The sequence below is a fragment of the Emydura macquarii genome, unplaced genomic scaffold (genome assembly GCF_026122565.2).
Source record: "Emydura macquarii macquarii isolate MOO-44397 ecotype Brisbane River unplaced genomic scaffold, CSIRO-AGI_Emac_v2 contig_1253, whole genome shotgun sequence".
NCBI lineage: Eukaryota > Metazoa > Chordata > Testudines > Chelidae > Emydura > Emydura macquarii.
This window is the reverse complement of record NW_027131390.1, coordinates 84749053-84764535: the sequence shown is the minus strand read 5'-3', so window position 1 is coordinate 84764535 and position 15483 is coordinate 84749053. Positions and strand designations below refer to the sequence as shown.

General features: G+C 39.7%; 1 protein-coding gene across 3 annotated transcripts in view; it reads left to right on the top strand.

The window, feature by feature from the left end:
• Positions 1-322: 322 nt before the first annotated feature.
• Positions 323-15483, top strand: part of KCNJ3 (potassium inwardly rectifying channel subfamily J member 3) — a 160062-nt gene continuing 144901 nt past the window's right edge. For all 3 annotated transcript variants that reach the window (XM_067549427.1, XM_067549429.1, XM_067549428.1), the window contains exons 1-2: positions 323-1337; positions 14763-14979. In XM_067549427.1, the coding sequence (XP_067405528.1) occupies positions 651-1337; positions 14763-14979 (904 nt within the window). In that variant the 5' untranslated portion in view covers positions 323-650. The remainder of the gene's footprint in view (positions 1338-14762; positions 14980-15483) is intronic.

The window sequence follows — 15483 nt, the reverse complement described above, 5'->3', positions numbered from 1 at the left end:
CGCTGGGAATTAGGAAGGGACGGAGCGCTGCCGTTCCCGTTCCCCGCCGTTCAAGGGGTGCACGGAGCCTGGGGGAAGATGCCTTTGTGCCCGGTCCTCGCTAAAGGATAGCGCCGGGGAGGAGCGGGGCGATCATCTGCCCTTCTCGGGGCGGGCTTTGCAGCTAGTTCGCTCGTCGGAACCCGTCCGCGTCTCGCCCTCCGACATGCAGGTGCAGCGGAGGGACGTGCCCTAGGGCGCCGAGAGCTGCCCAGAGGGAAAAGTGACTGGGCTGCCGGGCTGTGCGTGGCTCCTGGTTTTAAGTGGGTGGGGGGGCGGGCGGGGGGTAGGAAGGGCAGGTTCTGCCTGTTCGCCAGGGAGAGATCGGAAAGTAAGCGGTTGCCAAAAGAAAAGGAGGAAGCGTCTGAAAAAAAGGAGGGGAGTGAGAAAAAGGAGTGAGGCGAGAAGCAGGAAGGGAAAGAAAAGGAGAGACAATAGGAAAGGAAGGGGGACAGAAGGGTGCGGACGGGCAGAGACACGGAAGGAAAGAGGCAGGGAGAGAGAAGAGTAGGAAAGTAGAGAGTGAGGGGGAGAGGCAGATCCTCCCCCCTTGTGCCGTGCCAGCCCAGTGGTGCCTCCTCTCTGGTGACTCTGGCTAGCACCTCCGTATTATGTCTGCACTCCGAAGGAAATTTGGGGACGACTACCAGGTAGTGACCACCTCTTCCAGTGGTTCAGGCTTCCACCAGCAGCAGGCGGCAGCAGCAGCCCCTAGGAGAAAGAGGCAGCGATTTGTGGACAAGAATGGTCGGTGCAATGTGCAGCATGGCAACTTGGGCAGCGAGACCAGCCGCTACCTGTCGGACCTGTTCACTACCCTGGTGGACCTCAAGTGGCGCTGGAATCTCTTTATCTTCATCCTCACTTACACTGTGGCCTGGCTCTTCATGGCCTCCATGTGGTGGCTCATTGCCTACCTGCGGGGTGATCTGAACAAAGCCCATGATGATAACTACACTCCTTGCGTGGCCAACGTCTACAATTTCCCCTCCGCCTTCTTGTTCTTTATTGAAACCGAGGCTACCATTGGCTATGGCTACCGCTACATCACTGACAAATGCCCGGAGGGCATCATCCTCTTCCTCTTCCAGTCCATCCTGGGCTCTATCGTGGATGCCTTCCTCATTGGCTGCATGTTCATCAAGATGTCCCAGCCTAAGAAGCGGGCAGAGACACTGATGTTCAGTGAGCACGCTGTCATCTCCATGCGTGACGGCAAACTTACCCTTATGTTCAGAGTGGGCAACCTTCGCAACAGCCACATGGTCTCCGCACAGATTCGCTGCAAGCTACTTAAAGTAAGTGCACTGTCCTGTTCCTGTCCCCTCCTTGGCGCTCACACATCCTTCTGCACCCTTCATCTCTCCACATAGCTCTTGTACTTGTTTCCTTCATAGAGCACATGCTACTCCTCCTTCACTTTTCACTTCTTCGCAAAACCGTCACACCATCTCTTCCTCCTTTGTGGAACATTCACACCTCCTGCACATTCCACTGCTTCCTGTTGTCCTCATGATGCCTCTTCCTCCACAGAGCACTCACATTTCATCCTTCACTTTCCACTCTCTGCCGCATTCTCACACCTCTTCCTGCACCTTTCCCCCTTCCCTTTCAGCACTCACATCTTCTTTCCCTTTCACCCTCCTCCTTCTCCCCAGCACTCACAGCTCCCCTTCTACTTTCCCACCTCTTCCAGAGAGCAGTCAAGATGATTTCTCTATCTTTCCACTTCTGTCTTGAATACCTTCCTCCTTTTCTCTACAAAGCATTCACTTGTCCATTTTCTTCTTTCTGCTCCTCCTCCTCTATAGCACCAGTTTCGCCTTCCTTTCTTTTCCTCTACAGCACTCGCATCTCCATCACTTTCCTTCTGAGCACTCAGATTTCTGCCTTTCTTTCTCCAGAGCACTCACGTTCCCATCCCATCCCATCTGGAATTCATCTTCATTCATTCATCTTTGCTTTCAAAGCATTAAATTTCCAAATCAGAGTTAATTCTTAAACTCCCCTCCCTCCAGTTCAGTTTTTAAATGAACATTTTTCTTTGTTTGCTTTGTCTGTCACTCTTTGGAGTATCTTATGAGCACAAGAGTATTTTCTGCAGTTGGCCTTCAATTTTTTTGGTCTTTGCATCCTTCACACTATAATTTACTTTCAACACATTTTCAGTTTGGTTACTATGTCTGTTCAACACCATAATACGTGTGCATTTTGTAGGGACATAAAATAGGTAGGTTCCTTCCCTTACAAGTATGCAGCCTGTATTTTGAGATGCTAAATAAACAATGTATATTTTTAAAGAAAGCAAAAGAAAGAGTCTCTTGTTATAGTTTAACCTTTTGTTATTGTTTTGTCAATTTTCTGTTGTATCTTTTTTTGAATAATATTGAGTGTAGGTCACAGAGACCCTTATTTGTGCAGATAGTTCATTGACTTCATGGGAGGCCTACTCTCAAGATAGTGGGTATGAACATTGTATAGATGATTTGTACACTTGTAAGGAAAGGTGACATTTAAGATATCAATTAAATGAATTTAACATTCTTACATAACTACAATAAACTTAGTTAAATTTGGTCCAAAATCTAAAAACTATTTAATTTTTTTTGGTGTTCTACAAGAAAAGTTCTGTGGTAAAGTATATATATTTTAAAATATCCATTTGAAATATCTATTTGCAACTCAGACATTTCAGTATTTTTATAAGGCTTGATTTAAAGCTTATTGAAATCATTGGACAGACTCCCACTGACTTCAGTGGACTTTGGATCAAGCCCCTAGATCATAGCAGTCTGCAAATGAAATTGACTAGAACCTGACTATAAATACTCATTGACTAGTGAAAGTCCATTTTCTACACTTAAATATTAAAAACTAAAAACAAATTTTTATTTTAATATTCTTGAGGATTATTGGTAACAAAGATTCGGATAGTCCTCCTCCCCCTCCTGCTAAATCCTGCCCTCAGTTACACCTGTGCAAGTCCTTTTAAAATCATGGAACCTCCATGATTGTAACTAACAAAGACCCTGATCCTGCAATTTGAAAAGTGTTGTCAGAGTCCTATTGATTTCCATGGGAGTCTGCATTGAGGTGGATGTGAAACAATGAGGCATATACAGTATGTCACAGTATGGTTAAATGTGGGAGGCTGCAACTTTGTTAAAACTATTAACCAATGGGACCATTCCGTAAATTACCTGGCATGGCTGTTCTAGTGCACGTTTCAACTGGTCATCAATGGCTCCAGTTTGGCAGATATGAGGGTGAAAATAAGGGCAGTGCCCTCTCAGGTCTCCCCAGGAGTCCTGACTGGATGCCAGATTCCCAACCTGTTCCCCCTTCTCCATGCAGGAAGTGGAAGTGATGAGATGAGGGGATCCCATGGTGTGTGACACATGGAGACATATCCCCTTAACATGCAATGCTGTGCTTGGGGTCCTTGCCCAAGCAGCCCATTGGGTTACATGGATCTCACCTTCAGCCCTTTTTAACCCACCATCCACACTGGAACCTGCTAAAGTTATGACAGATGTTATTTAAATCCAAAATCTGAACCTCCAGGACGCTGGCTGGAAGGTGGCATTTGGGGCTGAACAAACATTTTCAAATAAGATTATTTGCTGTTTTCAGTAGTATTTTGAGAACCAGTCCATAGTTACATACTAATTCATGGTAAATTATAACCTCCAAATACAGTGCTAGCCCACACATTGTCCTCAACTTCAGTGAATTTTTCATAAGCACCATAGAATAGAAGAATTTAAAGAAATTATAGAAATTAACTTGCTTCTTTATTACCTTTCCAGGATGATTTCCATAGATCAAAATTGAAATTCTTTGAGGAGGTACTCTAACTTTTTCCCCATGGCAGATATTTCAGATATTTTTGATAATGAAATCAGACTTTAGTTGCTTATTTTCAATATCTTATTAATGGGGATTGTTTTCTATTATCAGTAATTTAAATTACTAACATAAATTACATGTGAAATAGCCTGGTTAATGTTCATCTAGTCTTTAGAGGGCACTGAAATAAACCATAGACTTGCTTTGTATTATTAGGCTGTATCATTCAATTAGAGGTCAGACTACTGATTTTAACATAACCTTATATTTAAATTAATTATTTTGAGGAGTTCAGACCTGAAGTACGTTTCAATAACAATGCTGCTTTGTGAATTAAAAAGGCATACATTTGTGTAATTTTGGCATGCTTCTACAAAGGATTATAAAAGCTGAAACTGCTTTTAGAATTTGCCATGATTCCACAAAATTTAGCAGATTGGAGTGTATGACTCTATAATCACCTTTTATGCTTGGCTTGGAAGAGTCACCCTGTCTATGAGGAAGGCTTATTATGCAAGCTTGTTGAATATAAATATTTCTGTGAAGAAAACTTTGCTTAGTATCAAATTTAAATAAAAAAGCACCAATGCATCATGATATGTAGAAATAACATCACATAAACCAGCCTACTATTAAAGGCATTGTAGTAAAAATTGTACTGCAGAATGTTCATACATACTGTGTCACACAAAGAGTAACTGGATGCAGTGTTTGTGCATTATGGTAATTTTGGACTGGATTGTGTCCCTTAGATGACATGCATAGAGGACTCTCTCCACACACACATCTCCCCCTGACCGTGGAAGGGTGAGGTTTCTTTGTGGAAATGTCCCTCCCTCCTTAATTTTTCAGACCATGGGGAGCGCTCTCTGTGAGGATGGGGACATGCGTGTGGAGGGAGTTAAAGGAGAAGGGTAGGTGAAGGGCTAGAAGATAGTTACGTTATACACAGTGACCCCAACCAGCTCGGCAGGGTAGGTACTGAAAGTTAGTGAATCTCTCTGCCCCATGGATCCTCCAACATGCACAGATTCTGGGAACTGAGCCCAGAGTATGTTGGACAAAACTTGGCTCCTAGATAGAATTATCTGGCAAAAAATTTCTGTGGTGGGAATGATCCCATGGGCAAAGAAAAACTCTTCAACAAAGAGCACTGAAATGTGTATATAGTCTTTTAAAAAAGTTTTCCATTCCAGTATAGTACTTGAAGGATATCACAATATTTCAATATAGAAAACATTTTCCACTGATCTGTCTGGCCTATGTGCAATTTTTTCTTTGTTGGAAGAACACAGGAGAACAGGAGACTTATTTTAGATGTTAATGAAACTTCATTTTATTCCAAGACTAAATAATAAGATTGGAAACTCACAGTTATCTCTTTAGCTGGTTAAAATATCTTCTGTCAAGATGCTTATTTGATGGAAAATGTTTTTTTCAACAAATTAGAATCTTTCACAAAAATGTAAGTTGTTGAAATATTTTTTATTTTTGCTGAAAAACCAAAAAACTCAAAAACTGAAACTAAAAAACTAGAAATTCTGGAAAACTTTTGGTTTTGAGGTTTTTTGACAAAACTCCAAAGATTTTTGAAGAATTTTGATAGAAGTGAAAACTCTGTCATTTTTATTGACTCCTTTTCTTCTTCCTTTCCTCCGCCTCATATATTTAGTTCACAACCTGCTCTGGTTAATTTTGCCAATCGTCATTAATGTTCATTTGAGATCACTTGCTGCAAACTATAATCCTATTGGTTAAAATAATGTAGGGGCCAGATTCTTATACTTTTGCTCAGGTTGAGTAGCACCTTGACTTTGATAGGACCTCTTCTGGAATATGTAATACCTGATTATATCACAGTTGTGAAATATCTTTTTTTTTTTTTCATCCATACTAAGTGACAGTGAGATTTTTGATACATATGACAGAGATAACGTATCAAAAGCTAGGTTATGAGATGGAGGAGAATAAAGATTTGCCCTTTCTGTAACGCAACATGGGGATATGCTGACCCAAGTTCAGGATACCAGGGGGAGCACAGTGATGAACATCAGATGCAGAGTAGAGTGATTTCAAATCATGATTTGGACACCCAAAGCACCTTTTGCAATTTTGGACTTTGGAAACTCAGAGAATATTCAGTTTTGACTGGACTTTCTCTGCCATGTACTGATTGGCTGTTTGCTCCAACCCTCTCCCTTCCCCCCCTCACAATCGCTTCACCTCAACTTCGCTCCACATCTGTCCTTCTTACCTTCTCTGTCCCTCTCATTCTTTTGAATGTTCCCTTCATTTTTCTTTCCATTTAGCTCCTCATAACTAAACCCAACTCCCCCATCTCCTCTCCTCCCCGCAAAAAAACTGTGGAGCTAACATGTTTGCCACCATCACATTGTTCACTTTGTTTGTGTGTTACACCCCTTTCCCCACCCTGTGTCTGTCTGGTCTATTTACACTGTAAGCTCTTTGGAATAGGGACTGTCTGCTACTCTGTTTGTACAGTGTCTAGCCCAATGGGACTCTATTCTTATTTCCTTCTTAGGCAATACTAGAGAAAACATTAATAATAAAATTCAGACTCAGACATTGTTAAGCAAATTTGAAAATCTGTTATTGCAATGTTATATTAAAATTTATAATGAACTAGATTATATATAAATGTTGGGTTTTTTAAAAATGCAAATTAAGGCATACTGGAAACATGTAAGCAGATATGTAACTTTATTCATATGAATTCTTCTGTTGACTTCAGTGGGTCTACCAGTGTGCTTAAAGTTTGAGCATGTGCAAAAATATTTTCAGGAGAAGCAGTTAAAATTGCATTTTTATTAAAACTAGTCTCTATGGCATAAAATATTGTCATGTCAAAACAAAATAGTTTCAGCATTAACAATGAAAAGTTATTTAGACTTTCAATACATGAGCAAGTTAGTGGTGAATTTCTTTTATACACATAGGCCAACATTTTAAAAAATGGAGCCTACAATTAGGATCCTAGACCATATTTAGGGACCTGTGGATAGGACTTTCCAAAGCACCTAAGTGATTTAGGAGCACAAGTCCCATTGACTTCAAAGTGCAAATAGAGAAATATAGCGAGGTCTAAGTATTTCAGCTTTCCTTATTTGTGGAAGTTTAATATATCAGAAGGTGGCAGAAATAACATGGGACTGTTTGTTTTATCAATAGAGCTCTGTGTGGTTACAAAAATTGTATCCGCATCCAATCCGCTATCTGCAAAAATGGTCCGCGGATACCCGCATCTGTGGATGTGGATATCTGCGGATATAAAGCGGATATCTGCATATTTGCAGGGCTTTATTTATCAGTTTTGTTTCTGAATTTGGTTTACTCATAATAAAAGTGACATTGAGACCTTGATTTTTTCGTTTTCAGCATAGATGAGAACTGGAAGTGTGGAACTTATTAGTAAAAAAACCCCCCAAAACTCCATGTAAAATCTGAAATTCTACTAACACTACAAACAGTTAGGGAACTAATTAAAGAAACATCTACAAAACATCTACACTAGCAGTTTAGGGTTATAAAGTGGTAAAGAATTGGAAACATAAACAAAAAAGATCTGATTTAAATACAATTAATTTAAATAAAAGTCATTATGTAAAATGTTTAAAATGTCAAGTTTTAAATTATTTTTTAAAAATCATGATTTTTTCTATGCTGACCAGATACTTATCCCTTAGCATCAAGTGGCTGAGGAGGTGCAGGGAGTGAATGGAGCCATGGCTTTTGCTCCTCCATGCCTACTGAGTTGGTTGACCACTTGGGAGTAGGGAGCATGCTACATATTGAAAGGCCACAGCAAACTACTCTTCACTTCTAGCACAAACCGGATGCTCCTGGCTCTATTTATGGGTTGGTGCTGTTATGCACCATTCCTTATTTGGGTTGTGCATATAATGCAGTCAAGCATCAAAAGGTTTGCAAGGCTATTAAGTATCATGCATCTTCCATAATACACTCTCAATATTGTCAACCTTAAGAAATCAAAAACCATGAGTTGAGATAAAAAATCATGAATCAGAGCCCCAAAACTCATGAGATTGGCCACTCTAATCATGACATTTTAGAAACACCATCAAACCATGTTTTTTAGTCTTATCTTTTGACTTTTTAACTCCCCTCTAGTCTGCTAGGTACAGTGTGAATTAATTTCAGGATGAAAAGTCAACCTTTAATGCACACAAAAATGCATGCCTTTTCCTGGCTGCTCAGATGGAGACTCCACTTAACTTCTCCTCACCCCTAAGCTTTGGCAACTTCCATACATTTCCTGTTAATGTCTTGACTCCCTCTTGCCTTGATGCCCCCTGGAACTATTCTTCTTTCCAGGACCTAGCAGCTTTCTGCCCCCTGCCTTGTTGCCTCTCCCCTTCCAGGGGTTCTCCTCTGTCTGGATCACAAGCAGAGGGGAAGTCCCAAGGCAGCAAGAGGCAGGGAAGTGTTGCTATCAGGTCCCAGGCATAGGAGCTTTTTCTTGACTCCCCTCTCCACTGCCTCTGTTGCCCCAGGATCCTCTCACTACTATAGGACATATGTTGAAGGCAGGGCTCAGTGGTAGGGCAGGTCTGTGTCCTTAGCCCCAAGCCTCTCCCACACAGCTCTGCCCAGCCATGAAAATTGTGGGAAAGGAGGAACCTTTCCCATCATCACAACACCTTCTCCTGCAGGTGTCAAAATCTCATGAGTTGCAGTCAGTTTGCAAGAGTTGGCAACACTGCTGCATTCCCCTGGCTGCTTGGGGAGGACTCCCCTTTTCCACCCCTACCACCAGGCTGGGGTTGCAGCCGTCTGATACCTCCATTTCCCTTCCCATCACTGTTCTTTGCACCCCCTTCAACCTCCCTTCTGTCCCCTTCAATTCCTAAATTTGCCTTCTGCTTCCCCTAGTACCCTGCTCCCATTTATTTTCCCCATTCACATTCCACAGTGTTTCTGCTGCTCTGCCAATCCCTATGTCCTTTCTAGCCCCTTGAACCATAGGGTGGCAACCGTTTTGTCTGTTGGCATGGGCTCAGTTTCACTGAAAACAGTGGGAGGTGTCAGCCAACTTTATGAAGGACAGCCTCACTTCCACTTGCAGCTGGACTGAAAGGAAGTGGTGGCCATCTTGTCTCATCGGCAGCAATAGGAGATGGTGGCTGTTTTGAATATTTAAGAAAATTAATGAGTTGTCAGCCTTTCATTGTATTTTCATGAGACAGGTAAGTAAACACCCCAGAATTGCTAGTCATGATAAAATAGAGAGAGGTGGCAATACTGCACTTGTGCTGGTGCCCTTCTGAGATCTCCTGTGTCCAACAGGGTTACAGGAATTGCTTGCAATTGCTGCCGCTGGCCACCAGGGGTTTGTGTAACCTGCTGAGCAGGCAGCCAGGAGGCCTTTATGTCTACTTTCTTCCTGGCTTCCCCTACTGGATCCAGGAGGAGAGGCTGCTGGGAGGGTTTAGACAGTGGCTTGAAGGGCAGAAGGTGAGGGGGAAAAGCGCAGCTTTACCTCAGACAGCTCCCAGGCAGCAACCAGCTACCCCTTACACTCTTCAGCAATCATCTCAGCTACCTTAGCATCTCCCACTTTCTGCACGATGCAACCCCCACTTCATATTTTGTGTAGCCTCCATGCCCTACCTCTCCCAGTGCTTAAGGCAGGTTGTTTTCCTATAAACTGAAGATTATGGTTGTATTCAAATTATTTTCAGATATTCAAAGTATCTCATTAAATAATTTGCATACAAAACTCAGTGGAGTGGCACCAAACTTGGCAGCTATTGATTTAGAGGCCATCATGTTGTAACCATGTCACTAAGTTAAGTGCTAAACCTTATTCAGTTTGATTGTGTTTTATATTATTTAAGTGACCAGAAGACTGCTAACAAAAACAATTCCCTTCCAAAAATTTTCAGTGGCCCACCTGTACGTTTTTGGCAAAAATACTGTTTCTTTGAGAAGCAAAGCCAAGGATATTTATGCAGATGTATTTTAAATGTTTAATTTGATTTTATATATTTACATAAAGCTCATTGTTTTGTGGTAGGATGTGATATCAGAGGCAACTCAGTCACTCCAATCTACGATGGATTTGAATTCCTTGTTGTATGGGAATCCTCTTGTAATAAAATGCAATAAAAATCTCTTATGCTCCCCCCCATATTTCACAGCTAAGACCTCAGGACTATAAAATATAACTGTGATTACACTATCAATCTGAAATATGATTTTCTTAGAGACTGGCTGTGGGATTTTGGTATAGCTTTAAAATGTATAGGACCAAATCCTGAGAAAGGACCATAAAATAAATAACAGGCAATTTCATCACAAAACAAACATTTTATTGAGGGGTTCTGATGATGTTATAAACTATTATGTTAAAACATGAGGATTTTGAGTAGTTGCTCCAATCTCAAAATGGAATTATAGCACTATCATTTAAAAATTATACCGGATGCTTCAGCGTGCTGGACCTGTGGCTTGCATGGGTTTTGCTCTTTCACTGCTCCTGTTTTGGTTTACTCTGAAATTTAAGAGGATTCCTCATTTGTCTCTCCCTCTCTTTCCCTTTACTGACCACTGCTCCACTGCCTGTATGCAAGGGTCCTTCAGTTCCAGAGGCTTTAAATATCCAGTTGCCAGAGCAGATTCCTCTGCTGCTTAAAAAGTGGATCTTACTTTTAGGGCAGCTGATATGACTTCTCTGGTGCCATAATTGGTTGGATTATGTAATTCACTGCTATGCTGACTAGTATACATTCAACACTGCAATCCAAGGGCATATGTGTATAGATATATATCTATATATATACACACAATCACTTTAAATATAGGCAGATATAGTATTATCTTTGTGAATGTTTACAGTCATAGTATAATTAATTACTGATGCATTCTGAATTATAACAAAAGACATAACTAGAGGAAAATAATACAAGCTGGATCCTGCCAACATTTAAGAATGTAGCTTTACCAGTGGGTGTAATCCCCTTGATTTAAAAAAGACTATCCATGAAAGTAAAGTTACATACAGGATCAGGGTCTACATCAGTAATGAATAGTTTTTTAAAGTATTAAAAATATTAGTTTAAAACAGAAACTTCCTTTGGGTCACATATATCTAAATTTCTGATTGGCAGACAGGCCGGTTTTTTATTTATTTTTCTCTAAATAAAAGTGAACTAACTTCTCTGTTTTAGAAAGTAAAGTCAACAACAAACACTAGTTACCAGCAAGAGCAACAGTGATCTGTGCTAACCAGCATCTTCAGAATGCTAAGAAAGGGAAATAAAGAATCAGAGCAACAGCAGGAGGTGGGGGAGAAGAAGGGAGAAATATGGCAAAGCAGCAGGAAAGGAGGTGTATTGAGTCAATAGGAAGAGAAGAAGGAGGATGATATATGGTAACAGAATTGCAAAGTGTCCTTTGTTACTATACATCATGTATAAATTAGTAATCCAAAAATTATATAAAGCTTTAATTTCTTCTCAAGATCATGATTATGTTAACATGTCAGTTTTTGCCCGAGCCACTTGATAGAATTAAGTACATCAAGTTACATTTAGTTCTCGAAGGTAGGATAATTTTCACTTTATAACCTGATAATTTATGAGGTTAAAACTAATTGGAAATAAAATGGAAGATTCCTTCATATATTATAAGGTTAGAAGGGACCACTGTGATCATCTAGCCTGACCTCTTCTATGACACTAGTGTTAGGACTTCCCTGAATTATTCCTCTTTGAACTAGACCGTATCTCTTAGAAAAACATTTTGATTTTAAAATGTTTAGTGATGAAAAATCAACACAGCCTTTGGTAAATTGTTCCATGGTTAATTTGTGCACCATATTTCTAATCTGAAAATGTTCTGGTCTTGCTTAAATTTAAACTTTATACATGTAAGTAATCACGTGCTCAGCTGAGTAGTTCTTACTCATGCAAGTAAGGCCACTGCAGTCTCTGGGACTACTGTACTTGTGTGCATAAGGACGCATCACCTGGAAAAAAAGGTTTTCCAGAACAAACCTTAAATAAGAACTTAAAATCTAGTAAAATTTTAAAAAATGTGTTAAAAGTAATTTCTGGTTCTACACCTACCCTTGAATCCTTCTGCCAATTTTTGTGGTTTTACCATGACATTTTCCTTGTTTCTTTATTTAAAAAAAAAAAAAAAAAAAAAAAAAAAAAAAAAAAAAAATTTCCCTCCCATCCTCTGTTGCAGAGTGAACAATTTTCACAAACAGAAAGAAAACTGACAAGCTAAGACTCCAAACATGCATCACAAAAGGACTGCTGTGTCCATGGAGATCCCATTGTAGGACTAGGGCCTGATTATAGTCAGTTTTACTGTCACATGTATACACAAAGTGCGCTCAAATGGACAAAGTAAACAAACTGGAAAAAATGAAATTTTTTTTCAGTTACAGTTAGATTAGGTAATATTGTAGCAATAATTGGTTAAAATGCTGCAGATCAAAGTGTGATTTAAAAAAAAATTAACAATGTCCCCTAAATATTGAAATATATACATTGGAATAATAGACACAAAATGTAGCCTATAAAGCAAAAGTTCAAATTAAATAAGATTTAAAAGTGCCTTTCACACCACTAGGACTATATTTCTCATCTTTATGGTTATAGCCAGGCCTCATTTTAAAGTGTAAAACAAACTTGGAAGGTTTATTTTTTTAACCAATGTCATTGCCTTATGTGGATAGATTAGGGTGATCAAAAATGCAAAAAAGTGGCAGTTTGTCATCAACATTTTGAAATCTGTGAATTTTTTCAAACTGCTTTAAAATAGATTCCATTTGAATCTTGATTTGCAGACTTGCCTTTGATATTCCAATTCAGCTACCTACCAAATAGCTTTCATAATGACTTGACATTAAACCTAGAAAGCTGGCATCCTGTTTTCCCTTGTTCACTAACAAACAGAAGTATGCAAAAGAATAACATGAAGGAGGATGTCTGACCTGCTTTTGATAAAAGGCAGTTTCAGCTGTTTTTGTTAGTCTTGTGGTATCCTTTAAATATAAAACAAAGCATAGAAAAAAATTGAAGGGCTTGTCTATACTGCCCTGCAGTTTGAATGATGGGGGTGTGAATAGTAATGGGTACCAATTGCTGCATTGTAACTCCCCTGTGTGGATGCTGTGGGCACAAGGTAAGAGGTTCTTAGTTCTTATTAATATAATCCTCTTTAAATAGCATTACATTAATCTGAACTAGGAACCTTTTCGTTCTCACCTGCAACGTCCACATGAGGGAGTTTGAGTGCAGCACTTTAGTGCGCACTGCTATTCAGGTCGCTGTAGTCTGAACTTCTGGGCAGTGTAGAAGTGCCCGAAGAATCTATACATATAATAATAATTTTAAAACCCTCAAGCTTTATTTGTGACTTATAATTACTAGTGTACATTTAGGTATGGTGAAATTTACCCAGCTTCTTAAGAGACACAAAAATTCCCAGTGCTGCTGAACTGCCATGATTATGCTGCATGAAGCAAGTAAAAGGACTTCACGCTTCGTGTTGCAAAGGGCAGTGTGGGAATGGTGTTTTGGTGGCAGGCATAGTTAGTGCATTTGAGATTACACAGATGCTAGTTCAGGTGCTGGAATAATAATGAACCACAAAGTTTAATTTAAATATTCAGATTTTTTTAAAACCATGTTCACTTGAGCTGAGACCTTGAACTTCAGATTCAGTTCTGATACTGTTTTAACAGGTTTGTTATGAGGTTCTTCAAATTCAGCTTCTAGCGAAGAAGTTGACAACCATTAACTACAGCAACAAACAGCAGTCTGTACTCTGTGATTATGCAGTTATGCACACTGATTATATTATAGAATAAAAACTTTTAAGGGAATACTTTAAAATGCGTTTTCTACTCACTTTTACACTACCATTAATCATTGCTAATCAACTTCCATATACCTGCATTTCACTGAGCAGCCCATTAATACATTTAAATGCTGTTGATTTATGTAATACGTTTATTATAATAAAAGCCTATACATGGCTTTGTGACTCTTTGGTCTTCTGGATACATTCTGTATCATGCAGTGATTTTATATTAAATGTTAACATACATACTCCAGTGGCAATAGGTTAAACTTGTAGGTGGGCAGTGTAACCCTCTCTGGCTGCACAGATGCTCTTTAATGGCCTGAATCTTCCACCCTGACTCTCAGGGAGTACTCATGTGAATAGTGCCAGGGACTTTATTACAACCACTTGCCTAATAGTAGCAGGGCCCTAATTAAGGGTACTTTTAAAATTTCCTCTCAGCTGTTTTTTGTGTTTTTTCAATGAGCTCTTGCTGTTTTTCTCTGGAGCCCCTTTGTCAAATATGCATTTACACTATGTAGTCTGAACTATGGGAGGAGCTGCCTCTGCATGGATACTTCATTTGGCTGAGCTGTTCTGTAAAATTAAGGCTGTGAATAAGAAGCAGAATTGGCTTAAAAGCACATTTCTTTTACTTCCATTTTATTTTCTAACTTTTCAGTGTGGCAGTGCCCCAGGTGCCCTGGTGGCAGAACTACCACTGATGTACACTCACTTCTGTAATTTGTGTTAACAGACATTTTGGGGCCAGGCGTTTTTCCAAGGCTCATGAGTTAGTGAGCTGTGATTATAGTAAGATGTATATGATAAATAATTCATGCATGTTCTGTATGAACAACATTGGGTTTCTGCCTGTTTTTCTATAACATAGCTGCATAATGATTTGTTTGGATTTTGTCTCAGATGATTGATAGTGCAAAGTGTTGGCAATGATGTGAATTGCTGTCAGGCTGTCTTGAAAATTCCTGTACTAGCAGTGATTTCTTCTCTTTTTTTTCTGCATACTTGTCTAGTCTCGGCAGACACCTGAGGGTGAGTTCCTTCCCCTCGATCAACTTGAACTGGATGTAGGTTTTAGCACAGGGGCAGATCAACTTTTTCTTGTTTCCCCACTGACAATCTGCCATGTGATTGATACCAAAAGCCCCTTCTATGACCTCTCTCAGCGAAGCATGCAAACTGAACAGTTTGAGATTGTCGTCATCCTAGAGGGCATTGTGGAAACAACTGGTGAGTAAAAAACCCCCCCCCGCAAAACATATGTTTGTATGCAGTTTATAATTTTGTTGCTTTTTCCAAAAGTGAAATAGATTTTTGCAATGGCTTTTACTCTGTTGTTGTAAAATATCATTAATGAGTACAAGGTTATTGTATGCTTATTTTCCTGAGAACTACATATTATTTAAGTGATTGTTTTGAAAACGAAAACATATGTGTTACAAATATGGCACCCATCTGCATGCCCACGAGGGGTGGTAAGCTAATAAAATAACAGTAAATGTCTAGAAATTTACTCAGCTGCTCAGATGTGCCTGAATTGGGCCTTTTGAAATATAGAAAATAAATGACAGTTGCATGCAGGTCTGTTCTTATTGCAGTCTTTACTGTAGAATAAAGTATTTTATGTTTGTTGCAAGGTAAATGTGTGATTGTGTTGGTGATTCTGTCCACTAGTAACTCCAACAGGCTTGTGTGCATACTAATAAGTATGATCTTAGTGGGAAAATATTTAGC